The sequence below is a fragment of the Haliaeetus albicilla genome, chromosome 10 (assembly GCF_947461875.1).
Source record: "Haliaeetus albicilla chromosome 10, bHalAlb1.1, whole genome shotgun sequence".
Classification (NCBI taxonomy): domain Eukaryota; kingdom Metazoa; phylum Chordata; class Aves; order Accipitriformes; family Accipitridae; genus Haliaeetus; species Haliaeetus albicilla.
Window position 1 is genome coordinate 34,024,545 of NC_091492.1, and position 21,884 is coordinate 34,046,428.

At 36.2% G+C, this 21,884-nt stretch overlaps 1 protein-coding gene across 3 annotated transcripts; it reads right to left on the reverse strand.

Moving 5' to 3' along the window:
• Positions 1-229: 229 nt before the first annotated feature.
• On the reverse strand, positions 230-19,212 carry STX2 (syntaxin 2). 3 transcript variants are annotated; one of them, XM_069794921.1, is made up of 11 exons: positions 19,074-19,212; positions 12,469-12,540; positions 11,858-11,957; positions 10,248-10,322; positions 9,227-9,300; positions 8,917-9,025; positions 7,103-7,176; positions 6,854-6,991; positions 5,310-5,420; positions 3,891-3,939; positions 230-2,388 (listed from the first exon to the last, which is right to left on the reverse strand). In XM_069794921.1, exons 1-11 carry the CDS (start codon positions 19,101-19,103, stop codon positions 2,255-2,257), a joined length of 966 nt encoding a protein of 321 aa, XP_069651022.1. In that variant the 5' UTR covers positions 19,104-19,212; the 3' UTR covers positions 230-2,254. The 3 variants fall into 3 exon arrangements, with proteins under 3 accessions (XP_069651022.1, XP_069651021.1, XP_069651020.1); XM_069794919.1 differs by having other exon boundaries at positions 2,214-2,388; positions 3,812-3,939; XM_069794920.1 differs by lacking the exon at positions 3,891-3,939.
• Between the last annotated feature and the right edge of the window lie 2,672 nt (positions 19,213-21,884).

Consider the following 21,884-nt stretch of genomic DNA (forward strand, 5'->3'; position numbering starts at 1 on the left):
TAATAAATCCCATTAAAGTCTTCATAATTATCGCTACACCTACTTTGATCACCTCTACACCTTTTTTGGTAAAATGTTTCAGGAAATACGTTACCTTTACTCTAAGACCGAGGTATCGGTTGTTTGACATAAGTCGTTGCAAAAACATACCAGCCTTATTCAAACACTTACTGGAAATATTCACAAAGGTCACAATAACATCATGAATACAAAAATAGTAGCCACAAGATACTTGCTTAGATAAATTTATTAGTGCATAGGTTAGAGATTTACTCCCCTCCAATATTAACAAAGAAGTTCACGTGAAAAACAAGTTTTGTTTTGTTTTAAAACAAACTCATTAAGGCAGCTATATAACAAGTAAAAGTATGGAGTGGCCTATTCAAATTTCTGGTCTCTATGGGCAGATTATTGCATTATAAATTAAAAAAAAAATCAACATGATGGGATTTTGGGGGTCATTTTAGGTAACCAGCTGTTAAACAGAAGAACTGATTTTTCCCCCCCAGTCTAATTTGTGTATCTGTATAAATAATATTTACTGATAAAAATCTAGAAAACTATAGAATAAAAATATATTTTACCTAGAACGAGTACTAAGGCAACCAATCTTTCCTTACTTTGCATGTAAACTTCCTCACAAACATCAGTGAGTGTTCTGGACTTAGAGGTAAAGAAATTTGTTCATTAATGAAGCCGAATGAAGACTTCTTTATGGCTGACTTGCAAAAAATCCAATAATAATTTTTTTTTCTTTTTTAAACATGTTTGACATCTGAATAGCTCCAGCACATTCACAGTATATTTGGACAGCAAAGCAAGAATAGTCATACATACAATATAAATTGTAAACTTTGCAGAATTTCATTAAGTCAACAGACTGAATTATAGTTTACTGAGTAACTTCGATCTCAGACACTTTGAACAAAACGTTAAGTTTAAGGATTGCAACCTTTTAGAACCGAGTTATTGCAGTTAACATTATAGCTGAATGTTTGGAAACATTGACAAGTGTAGTATTAGACTGTGTTTAAAAAGGCACACATTATACTTTCCTCTAATTCTCTTACAGTGTAAATATATCTACATATCTACATAGATATCCTTAAAAAAATGAGAAGTCAAAAATTCACGTTACAAATATTTTACACACAAAATACAAAAATAACCTGTAACATTAAATGCAGTTATTTGGTTACATTGGAAGTCTTTCAAGCTTTCAAGTCTTGCAAGCTAGCATTACAACCAGTACGCATATACTAAAACACTTCATATATGTTATATAACACAAATTTCATAACAAATCAGTGTCTTAGTTTGCATTATGTTTCAGACTTTCCTGAGGGAGTTTATCCCTATGTGCTATATTCACACATCAACATTAGCAAGCTTCTGAATAAGAAATCTTGACTTGGCTTCATACAGAAAAAAAGTGTGATTTTTGCCATATTCATATGAACAATAAGGCTAAGCTCATCCATCAGTTTCCTTTGCACAAGGATTATTTGTAAAATTATCTGCAGAGGTTCAAATTTGGTGTGCTTCATTACTGCATTCTTTTACCAGAAATGTTGCAACTAACTTTTTATTAGAAAAGCAAGGAAATATTTAAAGCAATTAACCTCAGTCATATTGAAAGGAAAAAAACCAACAACAACAAAAACCAACAACAAAAACCAAAAACCACAACCAACCTGGAAAGTGTAAAAAAACCTTTTTTTTTTTTTTTTCCTTCTCAAGTGTAATGCAATAGGCAGACAGTTAAATAAGTAGTCTTTTCAGGATAAAATATTTTAGCATTTGTTGGAGAAAAAAATTTTAAGTATAAAGCTTAGATAGGTTACAGTGACTAAATAATTAATACACTTAAAGACAAGCCTACATCTCAGAAAAGTTCACAAGAGTGCTAACAAAAGCAGCACTGGTAAGGTACTAAAATTCATGATTAGAATTATATTAGCAATAGTAAAAAAGCCAAACAGTCAAAACTCAATAGTCTCTCAACTCCCTATTTAAACTGTTTGTAACACTGAGATATGCAAAAAATCCTGTTACTTTAGTTCAAAACAATTAAGAGCAAGTTTCAGTCTTACACATGTATAGTTTATGATGAAAATCCATTCATATCCTAATACATTCTTATCTTCATTTATGAGTAAACATTAAGAGTGATTTTGTTGTAATTTTTAACCATTAGTGGTAGGTCATCATCATGGAACAGTGTAAGGCATCATTTATTAAAAAAGGTTTGGCTTTACTGAAGATGTATTTTGGAGTTTCTGAAGGTTTGTAACTCTTGGAATGTGCTTGCTATGATAGTGTTGTTGCTAGGATAATTCCAAGTATCAGAAGCAATACAGTTACACATATAATTATGAACATCAATTTCTGCAAAAAAAGAGAAAAGTTGAGATTGAAATACCTTGTCAGATACAGAACTGTTTAAATACATGCATAGCCACAGAAAATTAATAATACTGACACCTAATCTGAGTGTTTGGTTTTTTTTTCTGAAGAATACTTACTGCTATTTCCCGTTTCTAGTCTTTCTTTTCTAACATACATGTAACCATAGTTACAAGATAGAGCTATCTGTATAAAATTTTTGTATTTTACTTCACAGAATAATTGTTATTATTCACATCCAACTTCTGTAATTATCATTACATACAGAAACAGATGCAATAGTGAACATTTACTTATCAAGGTCAAGTCTAAGTACAGTAACATTGCTTACTGCCATCCTCCTTGAATAAATATTTGTAGCCTGCTCAAACCTTTACAACTGTACACTTAGTGGAATGTAACAAAACATCAATAAAAACACTGTGCAGGTAATAGCTCAGAAAAGCTGCAAGGCGGGGGGGGGGGAGAGATGGGTTCTATGTAAACGCATCAAAGCCCGACATACATACAGTCAGGTATTTCTGACTATAAGCAATGATACAATAAATCCTGTTATCTGCCCATAAACCAAAACTGAGAAGAAACTGTAACATCAAAACTAAAAATTTCAATATTAAAGGAGTGTTAGTACAGAAAACTGAATTCCTGATTAGCTGTCTGAAATGACATTCTACTCATAGCACTTCATGTATAGTTTGAAGATACTACATATAAAAGTTGAGTTTCTATTGGACTCAGAAGAGTTAACTGCTATTTTCTACTTTGCCTGGCTAGGTGTTATCTTGACAAGAAATGGCAGGTTAGTACAGCGAAATCTGAACATTGCAAGAATTCTCAAATTTATGTCCTAAAATTCCAGTTGGAATCTTTGCAGCCTTTCTTTTACAAACACATCGTTATTTCCCACTGTTTCATTTAGTCTAGCATTAATAAACAGCTTCAAAGTAAGAAATTTTAAGATGTTCTGCAAGGAATAATAGCCAACTTCATGGCTGTAGACATCTGGTTCTATGAAAAAACATAGAAACCCCATTTGATAAAGTTCCAGGTGTAACTAGTATTTCACATCTCAGTGCAGACTGTTTGCTGATGTGAACTTTCAGCATAAAAAAAAATTTCAAAAGGTCCGCAAGACAATAATTGGATCTTTTGGTCTCATTTCCTTCTGCATTTATGAGTCTTATGCCATGAATGCAGTCTGTAAACTTAGCAGCTTACCACTAGATGTCAGTTTTCAATATTCACATGCATAGCACTTTTATAGCATGCAGAGAGAGAGAGAGGATCCATCAAAGCATCTCAAGCCTACCCCCTCCAATACTAACTGTACAGATATTAAGGGTTAGTAGAACAATACAAGGTACCAGCGCAAAACAAGAGCAAAATTAGTTGATTAGTTACTTACTGCCGCATTGGCAGGAAGTCATGAATGCTGAGGTTATCCAAGCATCACCGAATACCAACAGACAAACCAATAATTAGACCAATTATGGCAATCAACACCAATGACACAATGATAATTATCCACATTTTCTGTCAAAAAACAAGGTATTATTATTTTAACATAAAGCACATTAAGACTTGCATTTATTTTCAATATTTAATATAGTCAGTTTTTAGATCCACACTCATTTTTATTGAAGCCTGCAGTGTTCTCAAATTGAGATAAATTTATCTGTATACTCTTGCTTGCATAAGAATAAACATTTTTAAACAGTGTTTACAGGTAAACTAGTGTGATTAATACCTATATAGTTATCAAAGATGAGAAAACCACCATTTATAAATACATTATGTGGCTCTTTTGACATTTCTTAATTTTTTTTAAAACATAACAAGTGTGTTATCTATATGTAGATATCTGTCTATCTATGTAAAGATATATTATTCCCTCAAATCCAACTCGCCATAAAAAGCCTCACAAAATTGCACTGCATCTAAAAAGGGGAAATTATAATGTCAGAGGAACACTTAATTCAATCTGCAATCATACAGTTACAAAATATAAAAATAAATTACTTAGTAGTTTGATTTCAGAATACATTATTTGGCTTTCTGATGGGAAGAAAGATACCGAAACACAAAACAAGTTTCCATGCCAATGGAAAAATGCCTGAACGTTACTTTGAACTCAACTCCTCCACAAAATTGAGTGTCATTGTTTAACGGCACATGCTTCCCAGAGGGAAGATCCCCCTAATCTAGTACTTTTACAAAAGTACAAAAGTGCTTATCTGTGAAAAGAATAATTACAGATGAAATTCTAAAAAAGTAAGTGTGCTTCAGCGAAACTAGTAACTTTATTTTTCCTGCTAACATGGTGATTTTATAGCTATGAATCCAGGTAAGTTTACCAGTGATAAAGATCCAAAACCCTTTAAGATTATTTAGACTCTGAATAATTTACGGTATCATGGTAGTTGATAAGAAGAACTTGTGAATTTATCTACTAGCATAATATAGTAATTCTTCTTTTGGGGTTTTTACATTTCGTAATGACAGCTTTTTAAGTGGAAAATTGTGAACATAGGTTAGCTGTGCATTAATTGCTTATCTGTTTTTGTAGTACAAGATGTTTCTCTTGTCCTCTACTGGTAATAGCAATTTTTAATATTAACTATAACAACTTAATCCACATTGGAAATGTTCTGATTTCCTCCAGATTATGGGGGGGTTTGGTTGGTTGTAAAATCCTTTGGTAAATCTTCCTCTGTCACATACTAATTTATAACAATGTTTTCTATTCCAATTTTAATTATCACAACTACAAGGAAGTAAAACGCATATATTAATGCTACCTTGATGGACTGAATACAACAACAACAATCAACTGAAACTGACAGTTGCTTCATACTGTGCTAAGTTAATACACTGACTAGCACAATTGCAGAAAGATAGCATACCCTTCGTGCTTTACTTTGATATTTAACTGCCTTTTTTGTCTCTTCTTTTGCATGTTCCACGTAATCTGATGCATTCATCACGTTCTTTTCTATGTTGTTGATCATTTCACCCTTAAAATTAAATTTTGAAAAAAAAATAAAAAAATTCATTATTGGAATCCATGGATCCTTGGTTAATGAACTTAAGAGAAGAAAGGCTAGAGAACATCAACAATTATTTTAAACATGTGAATAATGTACATATTAGTGGCTGGCATTTTTTCTGATTTGACATGTAAAGGAAAAAGGGAATGAGAAGCAAAAGCTCAAAGTTCTAACCAAACAAGGAACATTCATGGGGAAGGCAGGCATATTTCTCCCTTTTGCAGGAACAAATACTGAACACCTGAAAACATACCTTTGAACATGAGGTATGTTTTAACAGCCAAACTAAAACTGACATACTAAAGAGATCGGAAATCCCTGACGTGCCTGGAAGTGGGAAAGGATATTGACTATTTTGACACAAGGTTCAACAGTTGCCTAAGAAAATGCACACATATAATAGCAAGTTCAAAAGTTCCTAAGAATTGAGGGTTTAGAATGTCAATACATAACAAACTCAAATTAATTATGAAGAATGAAATTTGGTAATGAAATGGAGGATTGGTGAAAAATTACAGTAAGTCTATTACCTGTGTTTCTGTCCATCAGAAGAAATAATCAGCAGCAGTAAACAGCAAAGCATTAAAGAATGATGTGCAAGTAACTTTTGTTCATTTCTAATTCAAAAGAAAACTGCTACCAATTTGCCTTGGCTATATATTTAATAACAAAGCAACACAGGACTTCTAGAACAAAACCCAATTAAAAAAAAAAATAAAAAATAGTCCTTTTCAGGAAAGTTTCTCTCCTGAACATTATTCTTTTCACTTTCCTGCATAAGTCAAAGAATTTTAAGAACAGAAGTTAAAAATATTTTTGTTAGAGAATTGGTATGTAAAGACTACAAATAGAATGACCTTACATACATGGCAAGACAAAGCTTATGAACGTGAGACAACTTGAATGACTTGTCAATCCCTTTACACTCGTGTTAGTTATAACAGTAATCATACCTTTGTATTATGTGCAAGTTGCATACATCCTTGCTAACGCACATTTTATTCTACCACAGTAGTCCGTTACCATGTCTGTGAAAATCCTAAATTCCCAAGATATTAGCCAATGTTCCAAGAAAGAGTTGCTCTTACTTAAACACGCACAAAATGTTCAAGCATATTGCAATATAAGCATGTTGAAAGAAATATCAAGTATAATAACTCAAAAGAAAGTCTATGCTTAGTTATTCATAGCATATACTATGAGTACATCTAAATTGTAAGTTTGCCTAAAACGAAACAAAAACCCTTTAGTGATTAACTTACATACTTTCTAATCACAGTCAAAACCCACTTTAAGTCTGTATTACCTGAACATAAGCAATTGTCTCTGCATATTCAAAGAGGAAGACGGGGGGAAAAAAAATCCCACTTACATAAATGTGTTTGAATTGGTTCATTTACCTGAGTCTCAACAAACATTGCCATGTCCATAAACATTTCATGTAGTTCCCGTATGCTAGATTCCAGTTTCATAATATCCTTGTGACGTGACTCAATTTCATTCAGAGCTTGCCTAGTTATTTGAGAGTCTGATATAATCTTCGGGAGAGCAAAAAAAGATATGGACATAAATAAGTAGGTGCTGACACACTTCCAAATAGCAGAAGCAGCAGAACAGGAGACATACATAACTGGACCAGAAATACATACATCAGAAGTGAAAATTGAAGGATTACCACTCTCTAACATTTCTTCCAGTTCCTCATCAGTGGTGGTCTTTCCAGCTAGGAAAAAAACAACAGTACTTCATATAACATCACTAGTTCATCATTGAACATAAAATTTTACCATACCAGAAGGATGACAATTCAAAGAAAAATCTCATATTGAGTATTTTTCAGGCTAAAACAATGTGGTGTTTAGTCATTACCAAGTGCTATTTTGCATATGAAAAAACCAGAAAATATCAAGTAATAGAAAACAAATGTAGACTCAAAGCTACGATGAAGAATTCCTGGTTGCTGGGAGGGTTTTTTGGTCAAATTGAAGAGTTTGATCAGACACATTTACAATGTACCTATGAACCTTGTTAAGTGGAGTGTTCTTCAGAAGGAAGAACTTGAGATACAGAGTATTTATAGAACATTCAATATTTACCTATTCAATTATGTCACATTGGTGCCTAATTTACTCACTCCCCACCACTGTGTGGGCAATAAAATCTTTATGTAAATTTGATTTTACCAACACAGGATTACATTCATATTTTACATAGAGAAGATGATCACCCATAGTGTACCTTCGCTTCTACTTTTCTTAATACATCTAACAATTGATGTAGTTTATTATTGCATGTTTAAGCAAGCTGAATCCTATCAATCACACTGGTATGACAAATTGAAGTGTTTTGAGTTACACAACACATTGAAGTGATGTGTATTACAATTTTAAAATTTACATATCAAATCCCTGTTCTTCCCATGTAAAACAAGTTGAATGTCAGTAATAACTTGTATAATTCAGTCCTATCAGATAAAAGTTAATCTGAATACTACTTTCTGACGTTAATACCCAAGAATGCTGTAAAACCTGCTTTAAAATTTTTAGTGCTGAGGGAAAGCAGAAGGCTCTAATTGGGCCATAACAAGATGAACTTAAAAGAACTATGTCCTGAGGTGTTAGGGTCCCTTCTCCTCAAACATACAGGTAAGGAAGAATCTAACTTGCATGATAAACTTTACTGAAATGTTCAATTGAACCATTAGCATGAGAGGCTAATGACAAATTTGAGAAGTCCATGAAAAGCAAAGTCTTCTTATAATTTGCCAACTTTTCTGTTTCCATTTCCTATTTCAGCAATGTATGTATTTGCTTTTACAGGAGATATTCAAAAAGGCTAATTTTAGGTACAACATGTTATGGTTTGTTTGGTTGGTTTTTTTTTTTAAGACACTTTCCAAGGTAGATGCTGTAGTTCAGAGTAGAGTCGCGTACCTTTTGAATACTCCTCATAATAATCAGTGATGAAATAAGTCAAATGTGAGTCAGTCAACAAATGATTAGAGTACATATAAGGGCAGCACTGATTTTATGCCAGCTGAATTTAACAAATGTTCTTCTTAAGAAAAATAGAATAGCATAAAAAGAGAAATTGTCCTGTTTAGCATGTTAATTTTGGAATGCTTTCTAATAACACTTGCTATCTTCAGAACGCAGCTTTTCTTAATGTTTCATTTCAAGTTGCAACATTGGAAATAAATGAAACAAAGCTAAAAGGTTATTTTCTTTAATAATTTTCAATATAAAAGAAATTATTTAGTGAGTTTTCTCCATTTTCTTTACAGCTGTTCTGAAGAGTAGTATCAAAGAGTTTATGCCATACAATAAAATTGTTTTTTTCCCCTCACATGCTTCAAGATGTCCAAGAGGTATGATGCTTTGTACCATCTTTAAGAAATAAGAAACAAGGGAGGTACTAACAACACAATTAATCTTTTTAATAAAAGTGTATTCAGGTCACTTACTTATCTCTAATTGTCTCTGTATCCGACCTTTGCTGCGTTCTCGAAAGAGAGTTTGGGTCTCGTTGTATTCCGTCATGACCTCCACAAACTTGTGAGCTAATACAGAGTGCTGTTTTTTGAGGATTTAAAAATGTGGAACAAAAACATTTATTTTTTTTTGATACAGCAAATACTACTGCACAACAACTGAAAGTGGTATTTACATTCCAAGAAAACAGAACATGAAGCTCTGAAGCTATTTCAGAAAAGTGAAACTCATTCTCTGATTTACTAGAATCCTTTTATTTTCTTCGAACTGAAGCAATCATACCTGTGTTTTTCTTATCCTGAGGTCCACTGATGTCCGATTAGCATTTTCACCCTGATCAAAACTTTGTTCAATAGCTAAGAACAATACAAGCACATTATGAGTCAACATTCAGTATAATTATTTAAGTGTAGCTCAGTTATTTTGTAAATACTATTAATTATTACTTTTTTCATGGACAAGCTCCCCATAGACATGTTTAACAGTTCAGGGGGAGGAGGAAGGTGGCAGTTATATAGAGAGAGAGGAATATATATAAATTTAAAATAATTTTGGTAATTGGTACAGATCTTAAAACACAGTAACTACTTCAATACTCTTAAGAGAGTTGCACTACTACTGTCTATTACTCTGGAGAAAGTTCAAAAGGTATAACAAAATGGGCTGCTCTTACAATTTAAACAATAAACACCATACCCCAGTGTTTATGGAAGGACATTAAAACACTCAATATATTTCAAAACCTATGCTACGCAATTAAGACACACTCACAGGGGAAAGCCACAGGAAAATTAGCTAGTCTGAATTTAAAATACAATAGGTGCTCTAGAGCAATTCCCTATGTAGACATTTACGCCATGGAGACTGTCTTTTCGAAGTTAAAGTTTATCTTTTTCCAAAACATCATGATCAAAAAACAGCATTTCAGTTGCAGAATACATTTCTACACAGAGAAGTTACTTTGCATTGTAATTTTCTAGGTTATTTCTGAAAGCAAGCAAGCTCTTTGTCCTGTCCCACAAACTAGGCTGTGCTGAGACCTGATATTTATGAGCGGTGAAGCTTGGCAAGGAGGAATAAAGTAGAGGACGATACTGTTACTGACATGGGCTCCACACTAGTTGGTAGGGAGGTGGTTGTCTCTCTTTTTTTTTTTTTTTTAAAAGCTGTATGATACAATTTATGCATATATAATGCAGCTTTTAAAGTTTAGAAGTTCAGCTGCAATGCATCAAGGTTGTAACACTGCTACCATCCTGAATCATTACAAGCGACAGTAGCTTTATTTCTCCCCACAACTTACCCTTTAATTTGGCTCGGATTTTATTAGCAATCTTCTTTATTTCCTCATTTAGTTCTTCAAGTTCTTCCTTTGTTCCTTCAAAAAAAAGAAAAAGTTTTTTTTTTTTTTTTTAGAACTGTTAATGATTGATAATAGTAGGCCAGCAACCATCTACAACTCTACCTTGCAATCTCATAATTGTATTCAGAGCAACCATGGAGAGAAGCAGCTTATTATACTTCTAAGTACTTTAAGTATTGTATTATTTTTATAACAGCATACTATCAGATTCCTGCTTCTTATGACAGGCCCTTACACTTGGGAAATGTTACTACCAAATCACCAACTAAACCACGTGATAGAATATTCCACTTTTTTTTTTTTTTTTTTTTTTTAAATATAACACTTTCAGGGTAATAATCACTTGCTGGTCAAAATGAAAATTCACCAAAGTCTATCAAGTGAAAATACAGATTTATCTCACATTTTTTTAGTTCTGTTGTTTATCACGGACTCATTGCTTTTACTCTTATTAACAACTGTACCATGCACTACCTATATTTTTTTGAAGAACACTATAAAGAGTATTCATGAAGAACTTAACTAGATCTCCGTTACTGGGTTTACTGAAGGCACTAGATTCACAAGACCATACGTTACTTAGAAGCAATGTCATGTTCCTACACAATTCAGATGCATTATTGAGCGCAATTTTTAACACAAACACAATCCAATGAGCTGAGACCACAGATTTTAAACATCCAGATGAACCCTTGTTAAATCTGAGATTTATTGACTGTATATGGTTGTTAAGATAAAAAGCAGTCTGCAAAATCATTTGTAAGAATACAAACATACGCCCACCTATAAACAAAGAAAATACGGGGAAAAGAAAAACTAACACCCAAAGTTAAGTTTTCACCAGCAAGATGATAAATGTTAAGACAGCATTGCAACTTCCACAAAAATACCTCAGCATCTTTTCTTCCCTTTTCTTTAAACCCTGCCCACAAACCCAGGCATGCCTTGAATTAAGGAGTGTTGAGAACAGGGAAGGTTCCATGTTTCTGGGCAAGTCCCTAAACTTTTGAGTTCTCTGTTCAGAAAGCACATCTTTACTTTCAAGTTTTGGGGTTACAGCCTCTAAAAATAGGGCTCCAGCATGGAACTCTTACTACTGCTGAAGCAGCTGGCTGTAGTGGTAGTGTTAGACACAATCTTGCCCCTACTGAGGAATAAAGAGAAGATGATAGCTCTACCATATGAGCTTCTGTTGACAACGTCAACATTTTCACAAATTAGAAGAAATATAAGTAGCCTCTAAGTTTCTAAAGACACAGCCAATTTCAAGGTACCTTATTAAGCTGAGTTTTGGTCTAGCAAATGTTTGGATGATGCAACAAATATTCTGAAAATGTATTTATTCAAATGAGACTTAAAAAAGGGTAAAAAATAAGCAAATGAAAATATTAATTCAATATTAAATATGGGAATACTTAAATAAATGAATTGTGTTACATTCTGCATTCTGAAAACCTGAAGTTCTATTCCTATAGATAGCTAAACCAAACAAAATTTATTTCAGAATATCTATCCACAAATATCTGAAATCTAAAAAAAGTGATACTCACTTCCTTCAGGATTTGGCGCTGACAGGATAATGCTGTGCTGCTTCTTTACTTCTTCCACATTTTGTGCTATTTTTGCTATATTATTTCTAAGTTCCTCAACCTAGAGGAAGAGAAATATGGCAATAAAAACGCTAGAATAATTCAGGGCAAAGATTTGGAAAAAAAAAAAAAAAAAAAAGAATCTTTGGTAATAAAAATGGTAAAGTATTTAATTGCAACATTTGTATGTATCTGACACAAATCCCAGCAGAAATGTTGACATTTAAACAGGCTGCATTTTTTTTTTTTAGAAAAAATTGTATCATTAATAGCAAATGTATTCTGTATGTCCAAAAACTTAAGTGCTGCTACTCTTAATAAAAAAGATTTTAAAATTCTGTAAGCAAATTCTTTGTTGATAGGGAGTTAAAAAACACTTCCATTCAGTAAAGACAAAACATACCCCGAAATAAACATGCCAAAGTGTTACCAACATTTGATTTGGCACACCATTACAAAGCATATTGCGGGGTGTGTGTATGGAGATGAATTGTTAAACCTAATTACAGAAATTAAAAGGCATGGAGAGAAAACTGTAAGTCTTTAACACATGGTGAAAACTGTAACTTTACCTGTTGGAAAAAGTCATCCATGAAGTGGTCTTTTTCAACAATAACTGTCTCCCCATCTTCATTTCCTTTACACTGTAAAAGACAACAAAACAAATCTATGAAATAAAACGCAGGATACTGTTCTGAAACAACTACAACTTCTTCCGCATTGCTACTGCATACACATTTTTGTCAATAGTCTGCAAAGTCAAAAAAGTAAGTTTTCCTTTTATGAGGACTAATCTAAAACCAAATAAGCAGAGAGGTCAGAGAAAGTCACCTGACCACCACGAAGTTGTAAATGCTAAGACATGTACTCCTCTGTAAACAACTTCAGGACAGAACCAGTCTGTAAGTGATGTCACAGTTTTCATTACCTGTCATAAAAATTATTAAAATATAATTTTGCATATAAATGTTCTCTCACAGCACAAAGAAACTTCCACAGTGAGTCCCACAGGAACTGAAAATAATATTCTATTTACTGAGACAGTACATCAAACCCTCTCAAAGAATTACTAAGAGGGGTGCTGATGACTGCCTTGTCGTGTAATAAGCTAAACATCCAATGAAACCTAGAACAAAAAGCTATCAACATCTGCTTACTAGTTTTGCCCTTGGGTGTTTTCAAGGCTGCCACTGCATGCTAATTTAGACATAATTATGCTACACTAAACTACACATGCATTACATAATGGATAAACCCTTAGAATAGCAGCCAAGGAGGCAGAAGCTCAAGTTGACAGGCGCTCACAGATCTCCAGGGCACACCGCCCAGTAGGTTCCCTGAGTCACACTTCCCTAACCCTTGAGCCAGACCAGCAGAATATACAGATCTTGACAGGAACTGAGATTCAAATTTTATCAGAGGAAAAGAGAGAATTAACATGCATCATAAAGGCAAAGAGTTCCAGCTTCCATGTTCTCTAGTTCCCTCTGTAGAGCACAGACTGTTTGAACTGCACTGAATCAAAGTTAGAACAAAATATTATTCTACCGTATAGTCAATGGGTTATCTGTTAGAAAAAACAAACTACAAGATAGGTGTCATTAAGGGATTTTCAAGTCCAAGACTCCTTTCTTCTTACAAACCCCTCTCTCTGCCTTTGATCTCCTAACACCCACTTACTGCTCCTAAACCCTGATCATCTTATCCAGTAAGCCCTTTGTTACTGGTTTTCTTACATTAGGCGAGATGCGTATTATTTGCATGACAATTCTACAATTTAATCCAGTGTCAAACACTGCTATTATCTAATGAAGAAGGTTATACTCAATGAAGATCTACACATCAAAATCTAAGCAAGCCCTGAATCTTTGAGAAAAGTTATTACTTATACTTTGTGACAGTTCCTTTCCTGCAAATTCAGGGAGTGCATAAAGCCCTATAACAATATGTTTGTCAGAAATCATCTTTTTTTTTTATGCTCAGGGGAAGCCACAATGCCCCAGCTGAAATACAGTAATTTAGATGTTATTGCTTTCCTGGAGCACCTTCCAATCACTCGTAGTGCTGTGTGTCATTAAAGACTTTTTGTAGTTACTTATTTTGAAAGGATGATTGCTAGAACTCAGTATTAGAGAATCTGTCCTTAGAGATTGTAATCAATGAACAGTCTTGTTTAATACAAGTAAGTGAGGAAGTCTGCGCCCAAATGAAGTCATGCAACTTTTACCCATTGCACAGATTGCAGTACTACACAGCTACCAGTTAGTTAATATTTAAGAATGAGCTACACTTTAAAGACATGTAATTTCATTAACGACATAAAAGAACACCTTCTGCCTATATTTACTGCATAAATAATAATTTTTCTACTTGTTTATAATCACATCCTATATTTAGTTAATTGAACTAAAAATAATGAAAATAGTTTCAGCTAAGAGATTCAGCATGTCAGTTTTTAGTTTGGTCAGAAGATCTTAGTAAGACATTAGACACCCGACTAAATCTTAAACAAATGAAAGATACAAAAATCTTACTCAGAAGTCCTGTTTGCAGACACTAGGCTGGAAGGAAGCAATCATGATTATCCACCCTGCAGTCAGTTCCACATTTATTTCACTTTCACATTTGGTTGCAATGACACCATTGACAGATCAATTTGCTGTCTACAATTTGTTGAAGGATTTATGGACAGCCTACTTGAATATCAGCACTTGAGACACCCGATGACTTGTCAATCTCTGTTCTCTACATTCTTAAATCATCGCCTACCTAAAATACAGCTTATTTGCTAACTCTCTTCAACTTCAGTGACGCCCCTTCTTTTGACAAGCACACAATTCAGCCAAGAACTCACTTTTATCATCAAGTTTAGCAGAAACATATTGTTTCTCCTAGACCTTACCTCACCAGTATAAGCAGTACCACAAAAAAACTGATAAAAAGTTTCACGTCAACGCCAAGAGCAATCTAATGAAGTCTGTTTGCAGTTCATGCCTTGACCTTGGGACTGAAAGTCTGGGCCATACAAATCCATAAACATTCACAGACTTCTAAAATATATCAAGTTCCCTCAGAAGTTGGTTTGTATGACAGAATCCAGCTATTCAGACAACAGCATTTCTCAGCTCCAAGTAGAAGCTATGGTGATGGTTTATGAAACTTCTGACATTTCCCAAGCCTTACAGAATTGCAGGAATAAGTCTAGCTTGAGATATCTTACCAAATTAATTATTGACCTTTGAAACTGACCTAAACCCATGGCCCCATGGCTATTACTTGCCCTTGAAATTCTATTCAAGTTTAGTTATTTCTCAGTCCAGATCATGCGTATTCCTCTGGCAGGCTGCAAGGATAGTAACTGACCACCATTACCCCAATGAATCGGACCCAAGGAGTGGGTTACAGAGTGTTACAGTTTCTCCTTACAGCATCAGTGTTACCAGAAATTTTTTTATATCAGTGTAGTCAATGAGGGCTTACAGAAGGCCAAGGAGATCTGTCATGCTGCTTTGGCAGGTCAATCATTAACACGCGGTTAGTAGCATTACCATACAACCAGAAAAAAATCATATGATAACCGTCTACAAGAAATTACTTTACGCTGTTATATCATGGAAAACATAGCTCATCTTCAGAAAATTCCATGTTTGAACAAAGACTAATGTAAGAGCTTAACTCAGGAAAAAAAGAACTCAGTACTGTTTTCCTTCTTCTGAAGAGGTTCCCTTTGCATTTTTTTTCCATACTACTCAATTCTACCGATTTTAACTTTTGTGACTTTGTGGTTCTTCACTCATTCCTAAACAGTTTTGGGGGCACTAAGTGAATGCCCAAGAAATAGTTTACAAAAAGTCAATGCAGTTCTGCTCAAGTTATAGGTCCTTGGTTTTTTTTTTTTTTTTTTTTAAACTACAATCAAATATAAATGTATTTTTCAAAGGTTATGTCTAAGATATCCTCAGTAACACTCAAGAGTAAAGAAATATAAAAAGCATGTATTTAAAATGATTCACTGATCAAGCAAGAAAAATGGATTTCAATGGATAGCTCTGTACCCATTTCAGCATAACAAGATCGTAATTTTTGGGCCATATGAACAATGCACCCCAAACTTGAGATCTAAAACATCATGCTTAAGCAGAGGTTTACATCTTACCTCCTTCTTAAATGATTTAAAAACAATAACAAAAAAGTTTGATTGAGTTTTATTAACAGACCCTTAAAAGAACATCTAGTTTTAATATCTGACACTAGCTAAATGTGCTGAACTGAGTGTCCGAACACAGATCCTACAGCCCTTTTAAAGCCATTTTAAGATGGAGTTGTATCCGTGAACAGCAATCATTGAAGGCTGGGAGAATATTTTACACAATCATTGCTATGTACTTGCCCTGTCTTTTTTTTTTTTAACTTCCCTAAATATCTACCACCAACCACTGCTGAAAGCAGTGTATTGGATCACAGAGAACCTTTTTTTCTTCTTTTAATCTTACACTCATTTGTGCTCAAAATAACTAAAAGCAGTCTGGGATTTGATCAACTGTCCAATTAAATGTATTAAAGAACAATCCAAACAGCTGAAAAAAGTTCGTCTTGGCCTGCTTAGAATAATTTAGAAATGACACTAAAATAATCCCCTCGAAGTGGACAAATACAATTATGGCTACTATCTTCTGAAAAAGCATGTACTTCACAAGACTTTTTCTAGCTAAAAAATAAGAGGAAGCAAGATTATCTGAAGACCATAAAATCTGCACATCTTCAACAATTCCTTTCTCCAGCAACTATTTTAGCACTGTTTAACTGCCTAAATAATGTGTATTAACAAAAATAGTAAAAAGTTGAGAGTTTTATGTTAATGGACCACAAACATTAATACGTGACATTTCTCCCTCTTGTTTATAAAGGGAAACCTAGGAACAAGTTACAACTTTTAATGACGAAATAGTTTTCTTGCTGTCAAATAAAATCCAGGAACAGACAAATGAGGACATGTAAACTTAAATTAACATTTCTGCTAAAGGGAATAGCATATTTCATTAAAATGAGTCAGTGTAGACTGGCTAAAGTACTAGGATCTCTTAAACTACTTGTGTACTACATTCGGTATTTGGGGGAAGTGGGGTGGATGGAACTTACATGTAAGGTACAAGCAAAGCAATACACAATGACATTCTTATATTAAGGGAAAGAGTCAAGGCATACTTATTCCTGAAGACTTTGCAGGCCCAGACCTGTTTAAAAACCACAACATATATGCTCTACTCTTCACTTAATGATTTAGCTAAATATACAATGGAACGACACTCAACAAACTGAAATAGTTTGGAAAACAGGCAAATAAATGTTAATACATTATTTCTTCAGATTGTAGTCCTTTTCAAAGCCATCTTATCCACGCGTGATCAAGGATCACTGTTTCAAAGCATTTATGTTAGTAAAGGAAAATAACTTCTTAAAAACATGATCTTTTTTGATATTTCAGATAAAAACGTAAGATGGAAGTTGCTACTTCCATGAGTTCCCTGTGGAAATCAAGTTTTACAAAAGTAATCTCCCTTGGGTATGCAACTTTTCAAAACTTCAAGTCGACTACACACTTTTAAGCGATAAAATGTAGACTGGATCTTCAGTAACTTCTACTTTCATTTGCTGTTTAAATATCTTCTTCCAGTTAGAAGAAAACTTCAAGTCTCTAAGCTATTTATTAATTCTACAGGCAGTGAAAATTATGTTGATGAACGTATGAAGCACTTCGGCAATACTGAACATTGTGTTTAATATAGTAGCTTGCTGCAGTAATGTTTCAGTTAAAGAAGTAGCTTGTTGCAGCACAATAATGTTTTCAGATGTCAAATACTGAAGCTGGCTTAAGAACCCCTATGTACGGTTGCTTTAAAAACTTTTAACAATATCTAAGGGGAGAGTTAGGGTTTGGTTAGTTGGTTTTTTTTAATTAAAAAAACATACAACAGACCACTGCTGCTTCCTGTCAGTCAGAATGAGGTCTACAAGCTTATGATCATAAATTAAAAAGCAAATTCAGATTACTGTTTGCTGCTTCCTCTTTCCGGGAAGCTTGCACCATCACTGAAATTTGGCACGTATTCCTACAATCTGGACGTGTTTAGAAATAGGAAAAGGGAAGAAGTATACCTGAAAGAAATTACACATTTCTTTGGCATGACTCCAAAACATCTTTCCTGGTAAAGATACTGTAATCTAATCGTGCTAAAACTTTTCGGATGCCAGTTCATGCCTTTGGAGAGGAAGACAAAGAGACTGGTAATTCCATCACTTGGAGATGGAGCTTCCAAAATGCATTTTGTGTTCCAGAAGACATGAACTTAATTTTAAGATGAACGAGCCCGAAACCTGTATGCAGCTCAAGACAGACCAGCTTCTACATATATGTGGAGTCCTAGGACTATCACAGGAACTCCTGTGTGTTCTCCATTTCCATTTCTTTTCAGGAAAAAAAAAAAAAAAGCCAAATATCCTCTTATTTTAACCATATCCTGTTAAAGACAGACACGATGGTACCTCCCTCCAACTCTCCCTTATTTTTTAGGAAACTGTTTTCAAAGCACAACTAAGGGAAAGGAAAAGAGCGTATAAACATAACCAGTTACCATTTTGTAAACACGCCGAAAATAAAATCTACAGAGAGCTTTACTGACGCATTACTGGTTAAACAGTTCCCAAGCAGATCCATCTACCCCACTACCCCACGGGCAGGGCGGATTATTATCTGGTTTATCTGTCATTCAACACGGTAACGCCTGAAACGCACTGGAGGTCAGGAGGGCGCGGGGGAAGGCGATCTCTAAGAACCGGAGAAGCTCGGAACTTCGCTGCCAGATCCCCAGGCTCCGACGCGCCTGCCCGGCTCTGGGGAGGAAGCCGGCCCCCTCCCCGTAGAAGGCAGCTGCAGCACAGCGTGCGGCGGCCGCCCCGTCCCCGGGGACGCGGCCGAGGCGCTGCCTCCTCCGGCGGCGGAACGCCAACCTTCCCCCCGCTGACCGTTACCTCAGCCGGCGATAACGGCGATAACGGCCCGCGCGGCCCTCGCGCCCCCCCCCCCGCCTTTGTCCCCTCCCGCCCCGCTCCTCGCCTCAGCCCGCCGCCGCCCCCCTTCCCCGGCAGCCTCCCCGCCGCTCCCGCCCCTCGCCCTCACCTCTGCCAAGTCGGCCAGCCGGTCCTTCATGCCCGCAGCGGCTCAGCGACTCCCCGAGGCTTCCCCCGCCGCTCCCCGCTCGCTGCTGAGGGCCGCCGGGGCCGCCTCCCCCTCGCTCCCTCCCTCCCCACTCGGCCGGGCACTGCGGACGGGCCGGGCCGCGCCACCTCCCCGCTCTCTCTTCCGCGCTGCGAGGGGCAGCGCTCGCGGCCACGCCCACAGCCCCCCCCCCCGGCCCCGCCGCGCCCAATGTCACGGCAACGGCAGGCCGCGCGGCGCATGCGGGGAAAGGGGCGGGGACGAGTATGCGTCCCGCGCCCCGGGGAGGAGCGGGCGGGCGCGGCAACCAGCCCCTTGGGGCGTGCGCCTCACGTCACAGCGAGGCCGGCAGCCCGCCCGCGGTCCTGAGGCGATTCCCCAGCGGCGCCGGAGCTTTCTCCGCTTGCCGGCGGCCCTGAGGCGATTCCTCAGCGGCGCCGGAGCTTTCTCCGCTTGCCGGCGGCGGTGGAGGAGAGGCCGTGGAAGAGCGGGCAGCCGCGCTAGTATTTGCGAAGCAGCGTGCGAGAGCGGGCGGGAAGGTATGACTGAGCAGAGTGTTGCCACAGAAATGTTTGAGGGGCGCTTCAAAAGAGAGAAATACTCCGTGTTGGAGAACTGAGGTGTCAGAGCGGTACCACAGGTACTTGCAAGGAAACTCTCAGCCCAAGGAAGCAGTGCTGCTAGACGTATCCCAACCAGAAATTACAATACGCGCAATTTTGGGAGACTATCATGAAAGAAAGAGTTGCGGTGTGATTATTTTTTGGTTGAGTGTTACTTAATTCTTTTCTGGTATGTGATGGGGGTAGGCTGCAATCAGCCTTCACGTAATTCATGTTTAGTCCAAAAAGCGTACAGACCGTGTTCTCTCTTTGCTGACGCTTCTGCTCATCGCAGGCCATAGATGCATCCCTTTGCTGTTTCATAATATTAAGCTATGGCTTGCAGCCTGCTGCTCACCCACAGAACAGCTAAGAGTGATCCGTATCATGACTGGAAATTAAAAGGAAGCTGTACGCTCCCGTTCCATGGAACAGAAAGTGACCCATTGACTTTAACTCTTCAACTAAAACAGGTTGACACACATTGCCTGTTAGTGATGTTTAGGGCTCTAGTAAAACACCAGAACTTTGCCAAAGTCCTAAATCTGTACAGTAACAGGTACATCTTAAAGGCCTGGGAGTTTCTAGGAAATACAGCATGCACATACTATGACAGGCAGAAAATCCTCAGTGGTATTGTGTTCATAGGTGCTTGCCAAAAAGTTCCACTGCAGACTATAGTCAATTACCTGTAATTATTAGTATCTCAGTTCTATCATATATAGACTTTATCTTTTAGACTGCGTGATCAGCAACTGTAAATTCTAAAAATGTTACCTTTGAATACCGAGCGTAATAATCCAGTGCGTAATTTTCCTCATCTATTTCAATAATTTTATTCTAGTGCTGGATCAGGAATTTAAAAGATCCTGAATTAGCAGTGTAAGCTGCTTTAATGACAGTAAATTGCTGAATTTTTGTTTTCTGAAAAAATTTAGATCTACATCTGCCCTTCATCATTGACCTAGTGAAGGCTTATCTTCCAAGAGTGTAGTCTCTTAATGAAACCCAGAGTCAGACATGTTTTACTTGGTGAAAAAATGAATAAAGTTTGTCTTTTGAATACATATTTTAATTGAATTTTGCTACTGTGTGATCCATTTTATCTATCCATGCTGAAAGGGACTAATTTCCTCTTCAAACCTTTTAGTGTAATTTCCTGTGTCGCCTTGAACACCAGTCTGCAGACCTCTGTTCCTGCTTGAGCTCATATTCCAGAGACATTTCCGCAATTCGCTGCTTTAACTGGGAAGTATAATTATGTTCTTTTTCATTGCTTGCCTGCATATATTGTTGCCTTCGTTTACAGTTTACAAAACGATTTTGCTTCCTACTAACAGAGCAGTTATATTCAAATATGCTGTTTAGCAATGTGACTCTGTTTATCTCTAGTAGTACCTTTTGTACCATTCCTCGTTTGCACCTTCAGACGCTCACTTAGTAAGGGCTGCCTTTTACTTTGTGCATTTATTTGCATCAGTGAGTTGCTAAGTTTGTTCACAGATGATCTGAGTCAAGATACAGGAAACGTAAAGATCTTTTAAAAGTAATTATTCTGCTGATTACCTAGAGTCCTATGTGTTATGGACTCTAATCTTTTAGATAGTGATCTAACACTGGTAATGAGCACTTGGATGTGTTTTGTTTCCTTTGCTGAATGGGGTTATCTGGAGCAGCTGTTTTGTGGATCCTCTGAACTGAACACTTGCTTATATATGATGATAAAACAGATGAAAAAACTAGATTCCATGTAGTAATTTATCTTCATAAAAATGAAATTAGTATTTGGCAGGAGCTCAAATGCTATGATAGAGGACTTTTAAATTAGAAATCTATTTTAATTATTCCTAATTAAAGTATCAATAGCATTACCATTTTGTTTGCAGGAAAAAAAGTAGCTTCCTACTAAATTTGTAACAACGTTGAGAAGTTTCTAAAGTACACTGAGTGTTCTATACACAGTTACAGATTGCTTTTTTTTTTTTTCCGGAAGTGTTTATATTCTTAAAAACTGCCAAACGCCCCTAAGGTGGCTGTATGGGTTCCTATTTATAAACACACGTCTATTTGTCAAGAAGAGAGGTGGAATTCACGAGGGTTTTATAAAGATAGCATTGTGCTGTGAAAAATATAAGATGAGTTACATGTTCTGAAAAATATCCTTCCTGAC

Bases quoted from the DNA above. Each gene is read 5' to 3' on its own strand.
- STX2 (XM_069794921.1), bottom strand. From the start codon at position 19,103: ATGAAGGACCGGCTGGCCGACTTGGCAGAG. The intron at 12,541-19,073 runs GTGAGGGCGAGG...TGTCTTTTACAG, and splicing joins GGCTGGCCGACTTGGCAGAG to TGTAAAGGAAATGAAGATGG. The intron at 11,958-12,468 runs GTAAAGTTACAG...CTCTTCCTCTAG, and splicing joins TGGATGACTTTTTCCAACAG to GTTGAGGAACTTAGAAATAA.